The 23,687-nt window shown below is 40.5% G+C and overlaps 1 protein-coding gene across 2 annotated transcripts; it reads right to left on the bottom strand.

Annotated features, from left to right (window-relative positions):
• Positions 1-6,942: 6,942 nt before the first annotated feature.
• On the bottom strand, positions 6,943-19,604 carry adra1ab (adrenoceptor alpha 1Ab). Of its 2 annotated transcripts, XM_026340407.1 has the most exons (4): positions 19,465-19,604; positions 19,048-19,080; positions 13,131-14,389; positions 6,943-9,177 (listed from the first exon to the last, which is right to left on the bottom strand). In XM_026340407.1, the coding sequence occupies exons 3-4, from the start codon at positions 14,044-14,046 to the stop codon at positions 8,714-8,716; spliced, it is 1,380 nt and encodes a 459-aa protein (XP_026196192.1). In that variant the 5' UTR covers positions 14,047-14,389; positions 19,048-19,080; positions 19,465-19,604; the 3' UTR covers positions 6,943-8,713. The 2 variants fall into 2 exon arrangements, with proteins under 2 accessions (XP_026196192.1, XP_026196193.1); XM_026340408.1 differs by lacking the exon at positions 19,048-19,080.
• Between the last annotated feature and the right edge of the window lie 4,083 nt (positions 19,605-23,687).

Raw genomic sequence — 23,687 nt, 5'->3', positions numbered from 1 at the left:
GAGTTGTGTGGAATCCACAAATCTCTGCTGCTTAAAAAGGATCTATTAGTGTTGAAAGCGCACACACACACACACACACACACACACACACACACACACACACACACACACACACACACACACACTGTAGTAGTAACACACACTCACACACGTTTTCACTCTCTCAAACAACAAACAGCTGTTGCTGTGATGCAGCGCTCACGCCTAAAGAGCTGACTTGGATATTACAAACCAGCTGTCAGCGCTGGCATCCTTGCTGTGTCCCATGCCTTCTCCACTTACACACTCACACACACACACACACACACACTAAAACACACACTTATACTCCTTTAATGCTCTGTCAGTTTGGATGCTTTTTTATGCCATATTATGCTAATGATATATGAGTGATATGTATGTACGCAATGTGCTGCAGACTGAGAGGAGCTTCCTTCTGTTCTGAGGCTGTTGAAGCTGTTAAACACCTTCTTGCCCCCTGAACCCATTTGTCTCCCTCTGTAAGATTTTCCCTTTTGTGAAATTGAAACTGTGTGATGGTATTTGTCTTGGTGGCTGTGGGGTTTCTGGGATGCTTGCTCACTGGGGAAAAAGTGTCTAATCCCATGGATGGTGATGTAAAAAAAACAAAACAAAATAAAAAAAAACAACAACAAACAAACATCAAGGACAAGAATAAAAAAAATAACAATAAAAAAAGAATCTGACTTTTGTTTCTTTTGTGTCCGACTTTTACCACATCCATTAGTCACTGAAGCTGAACAGATGCCGGGTCGTTACTGCCGCTGACCATATAGCTTCACCAAGTCCTAAGTGAAAATGCTATTTAGTCATATGACTCCTCTCTAGCAGAGAGCTGCGAGTCATTAACCTGATTCACAGCACTTAAAGAGGCTAAAAGCCTTAGTGAACGTGTGTTTCGACCACATCTAAAGGTGGAAGTGTTAACATCTGTTCTGAATGACCCCTCTCAGTTATAAAGTCGGTTATTAAGGTCCCTTCAAACCACAGAAACTACACACGGGGAATCAACTGAAGGATATTTTACTGAGTTTATGGCTGAAATTATGCAATCTATTTAATACACAGCATAGTCTATTAATCTGCCCTGTGAGATTATACTAGATAGCTAGTAGTAGTAGTAGTAGTAGTAGTAGTTACAGCTTTACAGCCTCCTGCTGGTTGCATCACTGTGGCAGTGTATTAAGGCCACAGGTGTTTTAAGGCTGTGGGGTGCTTTCGAAATTATGATTGTTTCTGTATTTGTTATTGCTGATTGATTCAGTCAGTGCAGTGTTGGTACCAGACCACAGGCGTCTACCCTCACACACTGCGACTGCATGTTAAATGTGTCCAACTGCACTAGGCTACACCCTCTCAGTTGATGTGCCCTTGTAATGACAAAGACTCATAACAACACACTAGATTGGAATCTCATACAATAATCCGAAAATACTGGAAATGCCGACTTGAGAACGTGAGTAATATGTTATATGAGAAAAGTATCTTGTTGCTGTGCATCACAGACTCTCAGGATGAGTTGAATTACCAGCGAGAGCGCACGCTTTTGTCAAGACTCGAAGGACATTCTCTGTGCTGTACTGGGTTGTACACACAGGGAGCGGAATAATATTTTTTCTGCAAAGGATGAAAAAGAGAGCTTGAGGGAGAAGTTCCAGCCCTGCTCACTTTACCCCTTCTCACACCTGGCTTGTTTGTGTGTGATGCATTTTGAGTCAGTGAAGGGATTTCAGACTCTGCTAGACAACACACCAAGGACTTCCTATGGAGCATACTGATGCATTTGATTTAGAACTGGTCTGAATGAAACTGTATGAACCCTAAACAGACAACCGAAGAGCAGTGATTGATGAGGAAGCTGAACTGTCATCCCAGAACTTTAGATGGAAACTGCTCAGTTGATCTTTGAAGGAGAAAAACATTTAACCAATCTCCCTAAAGACAGTCATGGTGTGTAGGTGTCTGTGTATTGCATGCAGTGAAGTACCAGGAGGAGGATGCATTAAATGTCTCTGCACTAGATGGCAGTGCTGCCATCCAGTTCACTCCCCAACCCGTACTCTCTCTGTCACTGGAGGATTTCATCTTTTTGTTGCAGCACTTCAGTGAAGATGTATAGTTTAATGGTCTATGGAACATATTTTACTTCTCCTATTGTAAATCACCCACGCTGCTGCATCAACTGCCAGTATAATAAAACATATGAGAAACTGTGGAATAATGAGCGGTAAACAACTAACGTGTGAACCTTAAAGGCCTGTTCAGCATGAAAGTAAAAATACACTCTTTCGTGCGCTGTGCTGGATTAAAACCTCATGAAAGTGTTCTCTGACTTCAGAAGCACTTTCATGTCTTTTCTTTGGAGACACCTGAAAAAACGTGAAGGATATAGACTTATTTATATTTCTTACTTGTGTTTTAAAGAGTCAAATAGTTGCAGTAAACTGTCATGTACGGGATCCACACTATCTTGTGATAACATTGACATCTAAATAGCTGAGGTGCTGTGTGTCACCACAGTGGTCCTTCCCTGCCAGACAGAGCCCTCCACTGGTTCCTTCATGTCATGTCAGGGAGCGTCATGACAAGCTCAGAGGTTCGATTGTAAATCAAAGCTTCTTTTCCGCTCTCACCGCCTCTGTCGTCTAACTGTCATGTGAATACTTTTCATCCATCTCTTTTTTTTTTTACGTCCACACATTTGGCAGGAAGCTGGGATACACCCCGCACTGTGTGAAAGGACAGGTCGATCACGGCGCTGACACGTCAATCATTCACTCTGACATTTATGACTATGGACAATTTAAGGTCTCCTTTTCGTGCGAGCTGCACGTCCTCAGACTGTGGGAGAAATCTGGAGCTCCCACAGGAAACGCTGGCTAATGACATTTGTGGCAGATTGATGTTCCCTATGGCCCCTTACCATCTACCCCTTATGCCATACAGTCATATGCAACAGTAGCAGGTTAGAAGGAAAAATGTGTTCTAATGCGTGTGGAAACGAAGAAGCCTATTAAGTAACTGTTCAGCTCAGTGGGTTACAGTAATGGAAAGACTGTCGTCAGGGTAGGAGTGACTCTAATACTGACAAGTCTTTACTGTGGAATAAAAGTATGAGTGGTAAAAGTACCCAGATTATTTACTACACCAAAGGGAGCAAAGCATCAAAATAAAATAACCCAGCCTGCAGGAAAAAGGTAAAGTGGTTTACTGTCGAATATTAGATCATGGATGCATCACGGCGCACAGTAACAACGTAAGTATATTATGTGGAGTTTGTTAGTCTGGAGGTTCGTCACCTCTGCCATGGTGTAAGTACGTCAACGTGAAGGCTGGCGACATGACAAATAGAGTAGCAAAGAAGAAAAACTACAAAAAAATACAGTGTTTCATCATTTTCTGAGCTTTTTGTGAAATACAGGACATGGTTTGAAGGCATCAGTTCATTTATGAGGGGAAATGTTTCTCTGGTGGATCTGCCGACAACCCGCCTCTCCACCCAGTGACTGCTGGAATCGGCTTCCCCCAAACCTTCACACCAGGTAAGTGGTGAAGGTAATGGATTTATGTGCTTTTATGATGATGTTGTTTTAATGTAAAGTCTGCATGTAAAGACAGAAGTAATTATAGCTATCAAATAAATGAAAAAAAAAAATCATGTATTCGTCTGAAACTTGTGGCTGAGGTATGAGGTAAAAGTTGAATAGGGCATTTCAATAATTCACTTCTCTCCATTTGCATTCTTCTGTTGCAGGCGTCAGTGGAGTGAAGGTTACATTGACAAATGCTCCCAAACTAAACAGCTCTTTTCAGTAGTAAACCGAGAAATAAAGATCAAGGTGAAGCTTTCAAACACAGATCTGTTATCTGTCCGTGATTGCACTAAGCTCCCCAAGCTGACCTTTAAACTTAAACATACGTTTGTGTTGGTCAGTCAACACTGTTTTAGTTTTATAATGTCTGGAATAATACAGCTTGCATACTTTGTCGAGGTTGATGTGAGCTTTATGAGGAGCTCACCGTTTATTTAACTGGGGTATTTAAAGTGTGGGTATTGTTGGACGAGGCGAGACCACTGACCTGACAAGTGTACTGACCTTCGGACAAGGGTACTGACCTTTTCAAGCTCAGCCTGGCTTTCAGAAATGAGTTCGAACATGGCCTGTGCTTGCTGAAGATCCCCCCCAGCATCATTTTTGCCTCCACAGGCTTTTATGACAGAGTGGCCACTTTGCATCTGAAGAGACTCAAGGCTTTCAAAGTCCATCACTCTGCTCAGTAACTGTGAAATAATGTTATTTAAAAATTGACAGCCACAAATTTTGAGCCACAAAGAAAGACATTTTATGCTCCGGTAATATGCGAGAAGCTGGAAAGTAAACAGCATTCTGGTGAAGCCGAGAGTAACTGGAGTGAACCAGAAAAGAGAAGTGAGTGTGCCAGACGATGGGGGACCTCTATTAAACCAAATGTTCAGTGACATGAGCATTGAACGCATCTTACATGGCATTAGCTCCTTCTTACAGACGGAGGCTTTAATTCTTTTCTAATTAATTTTCATTTGTGGCAGCCAAATCAGTTATTTCATGTCCACACACTGAGCTTTAATCATCCCGAATGCCAGCTCTGAGAAAGTGTTAGGACGAAGTAAACGACCTGAATCATTTCTACACTGAATTTGTGGATTCTTTCAAATATATCCTTCTTCTTCTTCTTGAGCTTCTGCAGTAAAATCTTTATTGAAAGCTTTATTTCTTCACAATGTTGAACTATATTGATCAGAAAATCTGTTTGTATTCCTGTTCAGTCACGGTTTTTCTCAGCCCACTGAGCCTCCAGATGTAAACCCCTGCATCAATAGAAAGGCTGCAGGATTTGTTGTTCTTTAAGATCTCCAAGGATCCACGCACCCACACAGGCATTGTAGTTATTCTGAATGATTAAACGTCCGCTCAGTTTGATGTTTTCAGGAGCTCGGTTAGGAATAATGGGAGACAACAGTGCACCTGTAACTGTAATAAAGGGGCAGAATCAGGGGAAGACAACATTCAGCAGGTAATGTTTTGCAAAATGTCAATTAATTAGACGCAACACACGTCTCTTTCCCTCATCACCAATAATGAGCCCTCTGTGACTTATGTAGCTGTGTCGCATCTGCCTGTCTCACTGATCACCATCATGATCAAGGTGAAACCCAAATTCGCTGTGTAATATCTGAATTGATGGAAGCAGACACAGGACCCCCCTGAGTGTCACTCACATAAACAGCTAACTAATGAAGTGAATTTAAATGCAGGTGTAGACAGCAAGCAGTGGTTTCCAGCATTAATAACTGTATTATGAAACATTAGCTTTAAAGGATTCTATACTGTATTAAAAGAAGCTGTGAATTTGAACAGGAAAACCCAAGGGTGGATTGTGCATGCTGGTTATATTAAAATAGGAGAAACAGAGATGAAATTATACGTTCTATGTTAATACCTGCAGAGCAAACCAAGAAGCTTTAAATGTTATGTTTACTTTTATGTAATTGTTTCACACTCAGCGATAAAATGTTCACACATTGCCTTCTACCTCGAGTGGTGGCTCAGGAGGTGAAGTTATTCTGCCTGTTGTTCCACCCCTGCTCATGTGTCATATACAGCTGCATATATAAAGCAAGTTAACTATTTGCTACTCCCTGTTTTTCTGCATAAATTGATCATGAAATATGGTCTGATCTTCACCAAAGTCGCAAATATCAAAAACATGCTATTTTTGAGCTGATGAGGCACGTGCAGTGTCACTATTGAAACACACACATTAAACGTACACAGCAGTGATGGACAAAGTATATTAAAGGGGTTTTTAATAAGTAGTTGAATCACTTTTGGCAGCGATAACTTCAAGCTGGCACTTCCAGTAGCTGTGAATTAAACCCGCACAATATCCAGGAGGAAGTTTGGATCATTCATCACAGAACTGCAGCTCAGACACATTCTCATTCAACAGCAGCTCGAACCGGTTGAGGTCTGGGCTCTGACTGGAACTGGGCTTCGATTGATGGAGAGCCACTCTGACATTATCCTTTAGGACACCTTGATAAACTTTGGAATTTATTTTCCCCCTCCATGATGACAAGTTGCACGTCCTTGACAATGATGTGTTTCTTTATATTTGTGACTTTGCTGAAGATCAAATCACATTTGCAACCAACCCGTACACCGGGAAATTGCAAATAGTTCAGTTAGTTTTTCTTGCAGCTGTACGTTGTATGTTGAGTGTCCTTAACAAAGACACTGCACTGAAAGTTGTGTGAATGGGTGCATGAGAAGCACTGAGAAGGTAGAAAAACAGACTTTATTTAAGTATTTAAGTGGAGACTATTTACTTGTTGCTGTATAATGCAGTGTAGCATTAAGTGAATGGCTGCATAAATTGAAACCAGAGCTGCATGTCAATTAGTTGTTTAAGACAGTTTAGTGGTTACATTAAACCGTAAAATGTGGGAGTTTACAGATTAAATTGAAACATCCTCCTCCTGAATGTGTGCTGTGCATAATGCCACTGTTACAAGTACAAATTCCAAACAGCACTGCAGAATGAAGGAAACTCTTCTTTCTTTAGAAACTTCCTAACCTTCAGTGAGTGAAAAATGACAAATGATTTGTCTTCGAGAAATTCTTCCACCATCCTGCATTTTATAGATAAGCGTTCTCAGGTATTCATCACTGTTATGCCGTCTGTACAGTCTTAAAATGCCTTTAATCCTGGAACAGCACAGCAAAACAACTCTTTCTGGATTAATAGCTAAGAAGAAACGTGTCAACTTTTAAGTCCATAAGACAACCAAGATATATTTTTAGAGCTATTAATCAATGTTTGTAATGATTTTTTATGTTTTTCTTTTAAATGAAACACACATTAATTTGACATGTTGAGCTTTATTTTGCTAATTATTGAGAGCACCTCATTTAAAAAAAGACAAAGAGCAAGCTGCCAGACCATACATTCATAGAACATAATAGAAAACAAAAAACCCTACAGCTAGCCTTTGTGTAGCTTTCTGTTTTTGCTGTAATGTTATTAATGTAATTAATTGAATGGAGTTTCCTCTTGCTCCCATTCTTGTTCGAGCTCATCATGCTAGACTGATAGACTCACTCTCTGTTAAAGGCTATAGCAATGTATAATTTCTGCAGTTTTTATTTCAGCAGATTTTCTTACTTCAAAATAAATATCCTTTTCATAATGTCAACTTTTACATTCTGGACACCCACTCTGCAATGGAGGAAAATATGTTTCTCACTCCTGCCTTGCAGTAACTTGATCCATAGTTATATCAAACCAGAGAAATGCCAGTGGCTGTCTTCGCTACAGGTATATAAACAGGAATGTTACCCTGCACTGTTGGGACATCATTTAATAATTTAACCACTTTTTATTTGAGCAGTTTATGTTTCAAATTGCATTTCAATTCAACTTCCTGTTGACTCTCTGGCCACCACCAAATAACTAAAATCACTAAACACTACACTAATTAGGAGTTAGATTTACTTTTTTGGGAGCTGGGAACTTGATAGATAGCAACACAAATGTGAAACATAGCCTTGTGTCTCTCCATATAAAGATATTAACAACTCTGTAAGGTGATAACATGTCAGGGCTGTGTGTCTGTCAGATTGTTTTGGAACTCCTCTGCCACCTAGTGGCCAAAAAACAGCTTTGAAAACAACATCCAGCTTTAAATTACAGATGAACAAAGCGCTCACACGTTTTCTGCTAGAATCGTTTATGCATCAGTAACGACCACAACAATCACAAAACCTGACATCTTTTGACTTATTTAACAGCAAAGGCGTCGATGTCCAACATTAAAAGCTGAATCGAGGCATCTTTCATACGGGCAACAAAAAATTTAAACTGAACATTAAATGCTGCAGAGAGGTAGCACTGAAAGCTTCTCTTAGACTGTGCTGTAGTGTATTAGGAGGTTTCACAGTCATGCAATAACAATAACTTCTGAATCTGTGTGACAGGTTTTAGTGTTCAGTTCCTTTAAAACAGGGGTCACATGTAGTGCACTCAAACACCCGGTTCCACTTTCTCAAAGCTGTCGATGAATGCTAATTATTCTGGTATGAGTGTCTCATCCTTAGGGGCTTTTGTGCAATCTGCAGAAATACAACTAATGTTCAAAGAAATCATGTCTCTGGAGTTCTTTTACAATGTCATTTCAATAAGATCGCTATTATCCCTTTTATCCCTCCTCAAGTGCAGATGGTTATCCTTACCGACCTAGTGTCCATAATTACAAAAACGACTTTTTGGCTTTCAATTTTTAAACAAAGAGGTCAGTGTTTTTATGTTTTTTCTATAACTCTCTGTGGGCTCATGTTTCACCACTCTGGCCCATGAGCAGCTCCTCTTGAACATTTTGACACATAGTGCCCTGTTCAAGAGGAGCTCAGTAGTGCAGCTGTTAAGTGAAGACAAAATATTATTCATTCATTTTCCCAAGTCATGTTTTATTTGACACTCTAGGTTTTTAAACTGGCAAGAAGCCTTAAGGCAACAGAGTTATCGCCTTCATGCTCGGGAGAGATGTCGTCCCCCGCAGTGTGATGCCTCTGAGGAATATAATGAAAAGGTGTCCATACACCGATGCCCAACACTGATCGCTCAGAAATCCGACATGGCTTCAGTGTGCCAATCAAACATCCTCTCCTGTTATGCCAAGAGAAATGCGTAAGACCTTGGCCGATCCCTGACTAGAGGCGTTCTGTGGGATCGGAGTCTGGCTTGCAGAGAAACACCACGCCTTCAGGAGTCTCTTACTCTGGATGGGTGCACTTTGAGCCTGATCTGGACCACCAACGGATGATGAGGAAGCTGACAGGGGTCTGTAGCAACACCACGAGGAAACAGCAACACCAGCTTGGACTGAGGGATCAGGGGCATTGGAAGGGGTGCCTGAATTGGAGTAATGACAGGTGATGTGTCCTTGTGGTTTGGCAGTTTTTAGGCAGCGGCCGCGGAGCACATTGTGGAAGGCTGTCTTGAACTCCCGACTGAAGCATGGGTAGATAATGGGGTTAATGCAGCTGTTGAGGTAACCCAGCCAGAAGGTTATTTTAAAGACGGTTTCAGAGGGTTTATAGGATGGGAAAATCGATCCTAGAGAACACAAGAGACACAAATTAAATAGGAATGAAAAGAGAAACTAATGCAGCACTCAAACCAGGAAAAACCAAAAACACCTGTCAAAACTTAACACTGCTTTCAATTCTGATTATAAAAAAGGTTTAAATTCTGTGTTCAATCAGTTTTGATTGTGTCAATTTTTATAGCAAATCTTTAAATAGTGAGTGTTCGAACCTTTTATATTTCAACACGACAATGCTCCCGTGCACAAAGCCAGGCACACAAAGAAATGGTTTTACCCATTTGGCCTTAGGCTTTATCACCCAGTATCAGTGTGGGATATCACTAATGATGTTGTAGCTGTATGGGAGCAAGTTCCTGAAGCCAGGCACAAAAAAAAAAAAAAACTTTTTCAGACAAGTAGAGGCTGTTAAAGCAGTCAGTAAACGACATGTTGGATCAAATTTAGGTGTCATATTTGGGTAATATATCCTGTTCTCACTGTAACACTGAGGTGCACACAACGTGTTTTAGTTTTAGTGAAAAACCACAGAATCTGTATATTTGTTTACAGAAACTCCACCTTTAAATAACTCGCCTTGTTGATAAAATGACATTTGGAAATATTGTTTGGAGAAGATGTATGCGCATATCATCCATACATAGTTACAATAATGAGTCTTTGGAGGTCTCATGCATGCATGAAAAAAACAATAAGTTGCAGGAAATCAGATCAGATGGAGAGTGATCGCTCTTGGACCAGAGAGGCTATAATCCTTTAGCTGTATTTCATGATTGTTACCACTATTATCAGAAAAACCTAAAAAACCAAAGAGCAAAGTTGAAACGAGCCAGAATATTTTATAAATAACAGTTGTTTAATTAAAGTTAACTTTCCAGATAGAAATAAAAAAAGCAATGCTTCTCAGCAGCTTTATATACTGTCTGGTGCAACAGATGAACTGTCACCTCTTTTTATGATCTTGGTAAACATACTGTACAAGCTCTACCAGTATGGTTGAGCCTGCAGTGAAACACAGGCGGCCGCCATGCACTTCAGCACAAAACACTCTTTCCATCTGAAGAGCTAACGGAAAAATACAAAATAAAATATTCAGTGGTTTTTCACACCCTCAGTCTGGGAATCTCAGACTATCATTGCCCCAGAGCTTGAATGAGTGCTGTGCTTTGAGCCGTGAAGGTCTGTCTGAATTGAAATGCATAACTATCCTCCGATGACTGTCTGCCTTGGGAGGCTACAGGGTGACTGAGGATGCCTCCTAGCATTACAGTCCATTAAACCTCATGCTTGTTATCTGTAATAGCTTTCATAGGAGGGAGCCATCGTTTGGTTCATTCCATTTCATCTCACAGTGGAAGCCCACTCTGCTCCAGTGTGATGTTTTATTTGGTCTGTTTGGTTGCTTGTAATTGAATTTCTTCATGTCCCTTCTGAGAAAGGAGAGCACCAGATTTGAGGCACGTAAGGGAAGGAGAGCCTGATGGCCTGTTCCTAGAGCAAAACGCATCGCGAAGTAACATTATACAAATGATTCAGGCCGAAACAGCTTTTGTGTCACAACAGTTGGAGCAGCAGCACTAACTCACGGAGGGCTGCGGTTTGATCTACAAATATAATGCTCATATGGACATATCTCAACAGCTGTTTACGGATTGCCTTGGAATTTGGTTTGGACATTTATGGTACCCACAGGCTTTACGACAGACACGTTGGAGATTCCCTGTACTTCTCTGTAACACCAGCAGGTCAAAGTGTGCATTTATTTAGTGAAATATCTCAATATATGCTAAATGGATTAGCACAATTGGCTTCATGCACATGTGCTGCTACGTTCAGTCTGTACTTTGGAAACAGTAAGTGCAGAGTTATTGAGTTGTATTCTGGCTTTTAACTTTTAATTCAATTAGGAATTTAATAAAATTAGACATATTATAATAAATTCTCTTCACTTTTTGTTTTCAACGTGCCTTATTATCTCAATAAAAAACGGAGGCAAATGTATGTGAGACAATAATTTGTGTGGTAAAAAAAATCTGCTTGGTTGCTGTATTTTATTGGTTTAACCTTGGCCAGTGACTCGAAAAGCTATTTTCAGACCCTGTATAAAGGTTTCAATGGCAACTGCAAACGGAGACCATGTGACACGGCTTGAAGCTTCGAAAAAAGCCAATAGGTCGAGTTTGTATTTGTTTTGTCCAACTAAAGTATATTAACTTAGATTTGCTTACTGTGTTGTGTTAATCCCTGTATTAAAAGACCTGTTAATCAGTTCAGGAGAGCCAACAGCCTCCAGTCTTCAGTACAGCAAACCATCTGTTTACACTTGTATTAAACACTGGGTCTTCAATATGGCCAGTTATAAATGAAAAAGATAACACATCATACACTGCCCGTCCAAAAAAAAAGTCACACACTCACACTTTGACTACAGCACACATTCACCATGGCATCGTTTTAATAAGCTTCTGCAACGTCTCAGCAATTATCCCCATTCAGAGCGGCATTATTTAGATCTAGTATTGATGATGGGAGAGTCGGACCGCTGAGCAAAGTCTTCTCCAGCACATCCCAAAGATTCTCAATGGGGTTAAGGTCTGGACTCTAGGCATGATGCGTGCATCATTTCACCTGCCTCTCTTCTTACCCTGATGCTCCCATCGCTATGGAACAGGGTAAATCTGGACTCATCAGACCACATGACCTTCTTCCATTGGACAGTTCTTAACTCAGTTTTAGTAGTTTCATCAATCTCTTTAGATGTTTTCTTTGCTTGATGCCAATAATTTGAGCCTTCTGAAACAGATCAGACATCTTTTCCACGACCACAGGATGTGTCCTAAGAAATCAGAAGCTACTCACTGTCTCAGTTAAAAGAAAACTTGTTGCCAGCTGAAAATAATCATTCATGCAATAATTATCCAATGGGAGGCTCTTACCTATTTGCTCAGTTAAATCAAGGTGGTGACTTTTTCTTTTTGTTTGGACGGGCAGTGTATTTGTCTAGATGATGTGTTTTGATCCACATCTCCATATGACACAAGTCTTGCCACCTTCAGTAAGATTACAGTTTGTGTAACCAAACTGATTTTTCAGAAGTAATCTCACCATCTGTGATCCGGGAGGTGCTGGCAGACTATTACCCTTAAATACACATTGGCCTCATGATCACTTATCTCACTCAAGCCATAAGAGTTATTTCAAAAGCAATTAAGATTTTAGATTAGGTTTCACAATGCTTAGTTTCTGTCCCCACTTACATCTAAAACATGATAACATCACTGTTCTCTGACAGAGTCTGACAATTAATTAAACATAGAACTGAGAATATCTTAGGTGGCACTTACCTTTTCCTGAGCTGCTCATACTGTTAGCTGAAATTCTTTTTACACTGAAATTTTACTGCAAAAACATATTTACACATAGTTGTAATGAGTTTTGATTCCTATAATCAATTTAAATTAATATTTAATATGTTTAAAGTAGGCATCAATAAAATAAAAACACAACTACAGATAGATCAATATATGAATTAAGTACATTTTTTAAAATAAATTATATATATATATATATATATATATATATATATATATATATATATATATATATTTTTTTTTTACACACATTAAGACATTTAAATCTTGCTTTGTGTCTTAAAATATAAAATAACACAAGACTATCTGATAATAAAAGTTAATTTGCAATTCATTCACGCTTTGGGCTACAAATCTGCTGCAGATAGAATATTTTTCGGTCCAGGTGGACGTAAGAGGCTTTGAGGATTCTGCAAAAACATTTGAAACAACATGAAGTGTTGTTAAACAGCCTTCTGGACTTTTGACTGATTGTCAGGGATTTATCTTTTTAGAATAAGCAAACATTTTGTGACTTAAATATATAAAGAGAGAGGGCATAAACTGGGGTCATGTCAAGTTCAGAGCAGAAGAGGAGCTTGGGAATTACCTACCGATGGGTAAAACCAGGAAAAAAGGAAGCCAGCACATAATAAAGCACCCGACAACAATGCCAAGAGTCTTGGCTGCCTTCTCTTCTCTTGAGAATTTCATCAGCCTCTGCAGGGAAAAGGTGGAGCGTTTATGCCTCTCTGTCCCCTCGTCCTCCACCTGTTTCCCCGTCTGAGCAGCGTTCCCCCTGTGAATCCTCAGCATCACTCCCTCCGTCTCAACTCCTTTTCCCTTACTGCCCTTTCTGAAGGTTTTTGTCTCTCTCTTTGCCACAGTATACACGCGACAGTACATAGCCAGGATGATGGCCAGAGGAATATAGAATGATCCTAATGCTGAGAACAAGGCGTAGCCAGGCTCCTCTGTAATTCGGCACACCGTTTCATCCTCTGGGTCAGGCTCCTTCCAGCCAAACAGAGGGCCAACAGATATAGCTGCAGAAAGTCCCCAGAGAGCAGCCACTGCTGTCAGGCCTCGTCGTCCAGTAGCTATAGCAGGGTAACGCAGGGGGTAGCTGACGGCCAGATAGCGGTCGATAGAGATCACACACAGGCTGAGGATGGACGCAGTACAGCAGAGGACATCCAGGGCTGCCCAGACGCTGCAGAAGGACCGGCCAAACACCCATCTGCCGAGAGCCTCTGAGGTGGCGGAGAAGGGCAGGACGGCGGAGCTGAGCAGCAGGTCTGCTGCTGCCAGATTGGCAATGAAGTAGTGCGTGACAGAGCGCCAGTGGTGGTGAAATAACACTGACAGGATGACCAGGATGTTGCCAAGGACCCCGAACACAGCAAACACCACCAGCACCATTCCCAAAACCACCGCTTTGGCTACATCTACCTGTGGGTGGGCAGAGGAGCTGCAGTTTGGACAGTGATCTGCGGCAGAGAAAACACTCATGTTCTCAGCAGGAACCATTACAATCTGTTGGATGCATCAAGTTGTTAAGAGTCTTGCAGAGGTCTGGCACAGCCATGGCACAAGTGTTCCTCAGCTGCTACAGCCTCAGCCCTCTGCCTTTCTCTGCTCGTCCTAATGCAGGAAATAAAAGCCTTTCCTGCTGCATAAAAAGCTCCTGTAATTAATCTTCAGACGCTGCAGTTCTTGCCAAGACTTCATTGTCCACGTGAGTTTGGCCACAGTTGTCATTGCCTCAGGTTGTCAATGAAAAGTCCAGAGTCCAGAAAAGCTTAAATGGCTAATTGGTTTAAGGGTGGGATGTCATGTTCAGCCATGCCTAAAGGCTTTAATTGCAGAAAACCTGTTAAAACAAGAAAGGAGATAGAGGATATTTAACAACACATTCAGATGTGCTGTGCTTTCTTTGGCAGAGATAGAACAAACAGCAACTTCACACCACAAGTAGAACCCATCAAAGGGAAATTGCTCAAAAAAATCATTACAGAGCAACTAGCTATGATTAAAAGGTAAAAATATCCCTCAGGCTAAAGCCTTTCTATTTTCACATTATTTTTCCTTCACATCACAACTGCAGTTTAGAAAACAGCAGTTATGACTGTGGGAAGTACGTAGCACCCACAATTTCCTTTTCAACCAAAAAACATTGCGTCTGGTTTGTATTTTTGCTTGTGTAAGTAAAAAGCTGACAGAACAAAAATGTAAAAAGTGAAGTATCTAATCTTTGCTTGATCTTTATTTAACTTATTCAGGTAGCTCGATTAAAGGAAAACATCTTTGGAGTGTTCTGGAGCAGTAAAGGTGGCAGGAGTCGTAAGAGAAAATTAAAATGGAAGATAGAGGTAAAGACAAGGACACCACAGAGGCAATGATGATACTCCTCTGTAAAAAGAAATCATCGGTGGTATTATGAGAAAACCAGCCACCCATGCAGGGACTACAAAGATAAATGAACGCAGAGCTGACATTCAGCAGCAGCCTGTGACGGCTTTCTTGAGGGTCTTGTGTCTGCAAGCTGCGCCCTAACTCAACCACCGCATGACAGGCCAAGAATTGAACCTTGAGGAGGGCACTAAATTTCCACGCCGAAAGCTTTGGCCGCCGGTCGTCCTACTCAGTACCACTCTAAGTGTACGTGCTGCAGATCTGGGATGTCACAGTGTGAGATAAACACCGGTGAGGCAAAAAAAAAAAAAAGAAAAAAGAAAAAGAAATGAAAAGCAGCCGTGATAAAGCCTTTGGAGTCATGCTTGTCATATGTTCATGCGGGATCAAAGGCTTTTCTCGCCGCACATCCCACTGCGAGGCAGAACGAAATTCACCCGGGTAAACACTTGATGCTGGAATTTCCACGTCGGTGGCCAGAGGGCAAATTGAAATGAAATAGGCAGTGAATGGATATCTCTGATTGTTTTAGCTGAATGGCTTAATGTAGTGATATTTGGAAAACTATATATTTGGTTGTAATGAGATTTCTCGGAGGTTGAAGTGCATCTGCGAAAAGAGATTTGCTGCATCTGCAAAGTTTATTTCCCCAAACCACTTATGCTTGAGGACTGTCGAACAGGACATGGCTTTATCCTAACTGGGGTAATACAGTAGAAAGAATGATTTTAAACAAAGATAAAATAAGATTATTCAAGAAATTAAAAGCATTCAATCTGTATGCCACATACAGTGCAGTAACACAAAAAGAACATTTGCATGGGCTGCGTTGGCGCTCGCCCCAGGGCCGAGAAGACACATCAAACACATCTCTACATGGTCCTTCCACTTCATGTTTCATTCATACACGTGTTAGTATGGAAAGGGGTTGGTGAGGTGAAAGCAGCGCCGTGACAAAACGGCGAAGTGTTATAAGATGTATGAAATGACCTTTTCTGTCTGTTCCATTATTGACTGCCTTCCCACCTTCTCCCAGCACCATCCTGCGAGCTTTTGGCGCCCGCTATTCATAATTTTCTTCCTCCAGGAAAGGAGGAGGATTATCAGGCGCAATGCAAACGTGCTGCTTGTGTTTTGACAAGAGGGCACGGGCAGTAATGAGATACCCACACAATTTCCAAAACAGACACGACATGCTGTGACATTTAAACAGTGGAGGTATTATCATTGTCAGGTTTTTTTCTTCACGGTAGGTACCTACACTAATTCAAAAACAGACAGGCAGTGAGATCATGTGACCATTTGAAACCTACAAATTAACCTGCACCTTTAATGCTCTGCCTCCCTGCATTTTTCAGAATTCACGTCAGTGTGTTTCAACATTTTCTCGCCGAGCACCGGCTTTCTCACTGTAGAACTGTCAGACGTCACCGACTGTGTGACGAGTGTTGAGAGTTTTCAATTTAAGCCATTTCTCCTTCACTGAGGTACACGGAGCCCTGGGGAAACTAGACAAGCAGACAGGAAACCTGCTGCCTGCCTGTCTTGTTGCTTTTCCTCTCACTCACATTTTCAGTCTTACCCGAGTCACAAATGAGAATCCTAAACCGTGGAAATCAGTCAAGTTAAAAGGGTGGTGCCACTTCTTCTTTAAATATTTATTCTCAATCTGTCTGTGCTGGCTAAAATTCCTGAAACACTTGTGAGTAACCATTCAGAAGAGTTGTTACATGCAAATGTTATTTAGTCTCAGTATTAATCTGGATTTAGGAAGCAGCACAGTACTATAATTGTTCCAATTACGGCTGTAAATTACTGTAGCTCTGGATAAGAAGCGGAACCTGTGCAGCTTTATTTATTTATTGTCTGAAGCCTTTGATAGTGTAGGTCGTGTCCTGCTATTGTGAACGTTGCAGCATACGGTTGTCTGGCCAAGCAGTGGGCTGTTGTTTTAATTATCTGTCAGACAGGGTGTATGAAAGTGAATTGGCTCAATTGAACCTGGCTTACTGGCTTGCTTGCTTTAATATGCTGTGCACCTTTGTTCATAGAGATGATCCATAGACAGCCTCTGCTCCAGTGCTGACAAAACCAACGTAATGTTATTTTCTACTTCCATGACTCACTCACTCTGTTAAATGTGTTGTTTCTGTTTCCTAAACTCAGACAGCGCAGACAGCATATTTAAAGCTTGTCAGTGTGAAATTCTTCTTTTTCTCTACTTTTGTAATTTTTATTTATATGTAATTTACTATTATTACAAAAGCCTAATTCTGGCATTAAACCAGCAGAGGTGCTAAATATACTAATGATCAAATCTCATTGGCTCACAAGTGGCACTAATCAGTCTGAAATAATAATAGTAATAATAATATGTTCTTGGAGGAGGCCTTATGTCTGTTGGACTTTATTCTGTTGGGTTTATCAGGCTGCATTAGAAACTGTTCCTGTTATTTAAACTCATAATCTTCATTGCTGTACCCTGGAGTTGGGTGACCAAGTCTCTCTATGCCATTTGAGTAATTGGTGTATTTAAAAAGCAATTCTAGCTAAACCTCCCTCATATTTACAACCTTATTTTCACAGAGATTTCATCTTTCTATCATATTCTTAGATAACAGGACACATGTCTGGTGTCTGTCCCTCGCATACAGACTGAGATGGGTAGGAAAACTTTGGTGTTTTCTGCTCTAATCACCTGAAATAACCTGCATTAGGGAATTCAATTAAACACTGTGGTAACAGATTCATTTATGGCCATTGTAAACTCTATGGTGAATGGTAAAGATTTGGTCATTATATCTTCTTAAATATAATTATTTTATATGCAATTTCCTAACAGAGTTGAAGATGTCAACTCTACGTCACTATTTTCTGATATTGTATTAACTCAACATGCTGTAGAGATTAATAGATGGTAATCATCACTATGTGCAAACCTGAAGGTATTTTCTTTCAGTTGTCCAACAGTGAGCTTGCATTCAGTACATCCTTCACTCTGTGCAGATAGTATTGGCTTAAAAGCTATCTCAGAGAACATCATTACCCTCCAATTTACATCAGAAATCTAAAGGTCTCCCACTCAGGTTACTGCATTATTGGCTCTCATGGAAAGATGGTGCTGTGCCCTTGAAAAACTTTCCTCCTCACTATAAGTGACCATGACAGAAATGAAACAAGGTGGCCAATTAAATCTATGATTGGAATCATAATTAGGCTTTTGTTTCATGAGACAGAATATTAGTGAGCGTGTTAAATGGCTTAATGTAGCCTGACTAAGGGCATATTGAATCAGAACAGCAGTTCAGAGGCAAAGGACATTATTATCACAAGTGTAATATTCACAATATTAATCTAAGCCTTTTCACATGGTTTTTTAGTCATGCAGCAGATTAAGTCACGTTTCTCTTACAGCAGTACGTTTATGTTTGCTATCACTCTATAACATAGGTACACAGCCCTGCAGTTTGTCATTGTGTGTTTTACATAAGGCCTGCCAGTAACAGTTTTTTTTTAGCCTAGATTATGATGAAATGTCTAAAAATATGACTATTCCCATGATCAGTTCCAGAGCACATGGATCCAATTTCTTGCGTTGCTTGTTTTGTCTGACCACCTCTCCAAAACCCCAGCAAAATTCAATTTTCTATAACAATTTGGAAGCTAGATAAGCAACATTGGAGAAGCTGGAACCAATGTATATTTGCCTTTTTATCTTAATGGAATAAGTTTCCAACGAGCCACAATGTCTCGAATGAAAACCAACAATCTCTTCAAGTAAACACATGAATTTCCTACGTGTCTCTTCTGCTGCCAATGCAGAGTGCAGGAGTCTCTACTATAATATAACAGACTGTGTCAGGTCTCTGATGCAATGCACTTCCGAGATGAACTGTAGTCCATTTCTAGAACGCACTATATAATCGTCATTGCCTTGGAGCTTCTAGTTCAATACCATCATTACATTTATCATTGTGTTTTATCAAGCTTATACATAACCTGCTACACTATCTATTTATCCCCAAATATAAATCCCAGGGAATAAAAGTGTTAAATTTTACTATTAGAAACATTCATCCTTACCTTTAAATATATAAAATCCAAATATTTACTTACCATTTTCCATCTTATTAGATCAAGACGGCCTACCTGTTGAAAAGAAAGGTTCTGAATATGAATCTAAATTAAGCTGCAAAAGGCAGCAGCCTTTAGTTTTTCATTATGAATATAAAAATCAATATTTACTCTGTTTTGTCCACGTTTGAGCACTTTTTAAGAATGCATGAAATAAACAAACCCTGAACTTTAGTGTGCATAAATTAGCATAAACAACTGATGGTGGAAATGAAGCAATTTCCACAATGGGCTCATCCGTGGCCTATTATAAAAACAAAAGCAATCACAGCACGCCCTTCCTGATTAAAAATAATCAAAAATAACCATAATGATCCATTATGGAAATGAGAAGTCACTCAGGCAGTGAAGTATGTCGTGGAATGAAGAGAGAAGAGAAATCAAAAGCTGAAGTCTTACCTTCCTCTGAGCTCTCCCAGCTCTCTGCTCCGAGTTTGAAGAGGGAGAAAAACAAGAGAAGTGTGTTTGGCAGCAGCCGTGTGTGACTGTGTCCGCCGCACACGGCTCACAGAGGGGAGTCAAGTGCTCGCTCTCCTCTGTCATCCTGCAGCCTCCTCTGGTGAGAAAGACAAGTCACAGCGGACCCCCCCCCCCCCCACCTGAAGCTCCAGGCCCCGCCCCCTGGCCACACGGGTCATCATACCCTTAACTGACAATGACAATAAACAATACTTAATCAATACTTACACAGTAACACATGCAGGCACTGTGGAAAAAAAAGTGAAGGCAGGTTAGGGAGTAAACAATGCATGAATGGAAACAGATGTAAACCATGACAAACATAACCATTCAAATATTAAACTACCATTTAGTAGTTTAGACACACTTTGAACTGTAAAACCATCCCAGGTGCCTACCTCATGAATCTGATGAGAGAACGCCACGAGTGTGGCTAAAGCTAAATGTATATGTAAATAATGTATGTATGTAAATAATAACATATAAAGCATATTCTGGGTCATTTAACACATATCCCATTTCTCATAACTTCATACGAATTTTCACAGATACAGATTTGTTGTGTCATCATTTTTTTTTTTTTTATTATGTCATATTGCATATATCATATACCTTCCCTAGATTTACAGACAGATTCAATTTCATCAGAGGACAAGGTTTTTTCCTCAATAACATCATTGCAAATATTTGAGTGCACAGTTTTAAGTAAATGAGTCGATTAATGCTGTATGTAATTTACAGAACACAAGAGCAGGAAAAGTGGGGACCGAACCATAAGCCTGTGATTAGGGAACAACCAGCTCTGCCTTCTACACCACAATCACTGGACATAACCTCACCAGCGATCAAGTTATAAGAATGGTTACATTTAAAAGGATTGGAGCCTTTTCCAAACTGTTGCCACAAAGTAAATGTCCACTTTATAAAAATACTATTATTCTGTGCTCTAGAATTAATTCTTTCATTTATTGAATTATGAAACTCAAACCATGAAAAACAGTCCCAGACCAAAAGCATGCAGAAGTTTCATCATAGCTCTGTTGCTGACGTAGGTGTCTGCGTGAGTTCAGATTAAGTCAGGGCCCGTGGAGCACTTTTAGACAGTCACATAATGAGGCATACGTGCCACCCCAGGGGCTGAAGGGACCTTTTCTGTCCTGGTGGCGCCTGTCTTTTAATTTGCAGAGGGATGCCAGATGTGCTGAGGCAAACCCCGATCGGCGTTGGGATGGATCCAGCACATCAATAATACTTCAAGGATGACAAATAGGCCATTTCTTCTCTCAGGTTATTGTTTTAGGTTGAGTTATTTGTGGCTTGCGCAGCGCCTCAGCGATCTGACCACAGGTGCCTCAGATGCTGCTGAGGGTGCAGGCAACAGTGTTCACTTTGAGTTTTTTATTTCTCCTCACTTTTGTCTCGGTGGCCACGCCGAAGCATTCATCTTCAAATGACAAAGTCTCATAAGTCTACTGCCGCTGGGTATATTGATCTAGTGTATGGATTGTTCTGGCAACTTTATTGCAACTTTCAGTGTTCATCTGGGGCTGTCCTTCCATTGTCCTTAGACTGGCCTTCTTGAATTTGCATGCCAGTCTGAGTGACGGAAAGTGATTTGTTGTTTAGAAGTGGTGGGATTTGCATTGATTTAATAAATTAGACACGTTCAAATGCTTTAAAATAGTTACATTTATTTCAGTTTTTCACTTAATTCACCCCTGATCGTCTTGACGTCAGACAGTCTGCTAGTGGTGAGTACTGGGTGCTCATCAACATTTGGCTTGTTGGGCTGTTCGAGTGTCAGCTTTGGCCAGTAAACTGATGTTTATCCCTGATTCTGAGCACAGTGCACTCTTCTGCAAATAATGTGAACAGTAAGTATCATTAACACACACTTGTGTGATATGATGTGTGCGAGGCATTTGGAAGCCACAGGCAGTGTAGACCAACAAACAATGCAACTCCCCCCCAAAAAAAGGTTTTCTAGTGCACTTGTTTGTATAGGACAGTGTATGTGGTTGGTGTTTTGTATGACTGTCCATTTATTTCTTTTGTCACATGACTAATTGCAGCTATGTACCTAAAGAAACTAGAAACAACCCCATAAAACACTCCAGACAAGGCAGGCTAGCTGAATAAATCATGGTATGTTGGAGACAATAGTGTGACCGTATACGTGGTCCTAAACACTGCACTAAAGCCTCTCAAAGGAAAAGTTGCCATTGTGAACACCTGATCAGAAAATGTGGACTGATGAGAAAACTACATGCATAACTGGCCCCTAACACATCTCATTAAGCACTTTAGACTTGTGCACGAGAAGTGTTTCTTCTTGCTGTTCTTTTCTCATCCTTTCTTTGATGAGTTGCTGAACTTAAGGTACAATAGTCTGCTAACCTGTGGTTTGCCACCTGCAAAAAAAAAAAAAAAAAAAAAAAAACTCCAGCAGAAGTGGATGACTTTGTTGCCTTAAAACTGATCAAAGAATCTGACCTGGTTAGTCACTTATTCAATGGGCAAGAATGCTCTTGTTTGGGGTATTCCTGCAGTTTTCTAGTTGAACGTGTGTTACCTAATCATTCACTTTAAAGGTCAGGGCTCTTGCCTTGGGTACACGGGCACCTCCGAGCGCCATTACTGCTCGTCGGTTTTCTCTCGCAACTGATGTTCTCTCACATTCGCCGACTTCAGACATTAAACTGATTACATTTTGGGAAAAGCCTACTCTCTCCTTCTATTGCCAGGGGAATGCAAAGATGCACGTCTCCAGCCTCCGCTTGGCAGAGGGAAATACGTTTCATTGTTATCAGCTTCAGCTGGTTAAATGCTAAATTATTCATAGGGAGGTAAAGGCTTGCCCTCGTGAGATTAGTGCGCCTAATTGTTCATCCAGTTTGCTGCTTGAATGCAGGAGCGAGTCTGGCTGAACACCAACATTCGGGATGATTTCTTTAATGAGAAAAAGAGACATGGCATTCAGAGACTGTTTACAGAACTCCTTAAACTTTGAATATACCCAACTAAGCAATTATAGCTATCTCCAACTTTTCAAGTTGGGAAAACTGAAGGTAAATTAGCCATTGAGTTGGAAGAGGACGGCTGATGTTGACCTCTTAGAACATCCTGGAATGAAATCATAAATAGATCGTAAAACTCCAGAGTACGTTTTCCCATGTAACATTTTATTGACATTTGAGAAAAAATTGTTTACCTTATTGTCAATAGAATGTAATCCGCACAGCCTTGAAAGCTTTTTAAAATAATGACGTTCAGTCATCTTCTGTGTACCTTTTTCCTCCGAGCTAATATTTTAATATTCAACAAAATATCTTCACAACGCCTGGAAGGATTTTCAGCACACAAAAGTGCACTTGAAGTAATAAATGAACTGATGCATAGAAAATGCATGTGATCTGCAGCTTGATTAACTTGTTTGCTGGAGGCAAAATTTCCGCGTACGTGTTACTGTTTAATATGGCGTTTTTCCATTTGTTGTCCAGTCATGGCAGACATGGCCGATGTTAACATGTATGACAATGTAGCTGTGCATCTTTCACCTTATTCTGAAGTTCTTCTGCCATCTAATGGCCAACACTCACTAAAATGCAGTTTTAATCCCCCCCGTAACAGAACATCAGGCTTCAATGACACCCAGCAGTTTTTCAAGTGTCATTCAAACGTCATGCACTCGTTCATATGGTTTCCCAGCATGCTCAGCATGTTTGTGTGTCAGGATGTCAGGACAGTAAGTAGAGGCTTGAGCTCTCGCGTTTGATGCACATTTCTGTGCAGCCTTCTTAGACTACAGTTCACTTTCAACATAGACTGGCGGTACACCTGCATCCATCAAATACATGACATGGTTTTCCTTTCATGATGTGTAGACACAGCAAGGTAGGCGTTTCAAAGAAATAATGTCAATGCTAACTTGATTTCCTGTGGTGGGTAGAGCTCTGCAGAGGATGTTGGAGGATGCCTGTGATGCCAGAGGATTTGTTCGGGAAATAGGTATGGCGGGTCAAATTAATCACGGGATGCATTTACAAATGGGCAAATGGAATTTGAAATGAGCACTTTTGTTTCATTAACTTATAAAGCCTCTGGGTTGATAGGAAACCAGGATGAATATAGCAACAGTCATGACAAGAAGAGGGAAAAACTCA

This window comes from Anabas testudineus, chromosome 22 (assembly GCF_900324465.2).
Source record: "Anabas testudineus chromosome 22, fAnaTes1.2, whole genome shotgun sequence".
NCBI classification, from domain to species: domain Eukaryota; kingdom Metazoa; phylum Chordata; class Actinopteri; order Anabantiformes; family Anabantidae; genus Anabas; species Anabas testudineus.
This window is presented reverse-complemented; position numbering and strand designations above follow the sequence as displayed.

What these genes read in the sequence shown, in the direction of transcription:
- adra1ab (XM_026340407.1), bottom strand. Translation starts at nt 14,046, where the DNA reads ATGGTTCCTGCTGAGAACATGAGTGTTTTCTCTGCCGCAGATCACTGT. An exon ending in TTTCCTGGTTTTACCCATCG is followed by an intron (nt 9,178 to 13,130) that starts GTAGGTAATTCC and finishes TGTGTTCTCTAG; the next exon opens with GATCGATTTTCCCATCCTAT.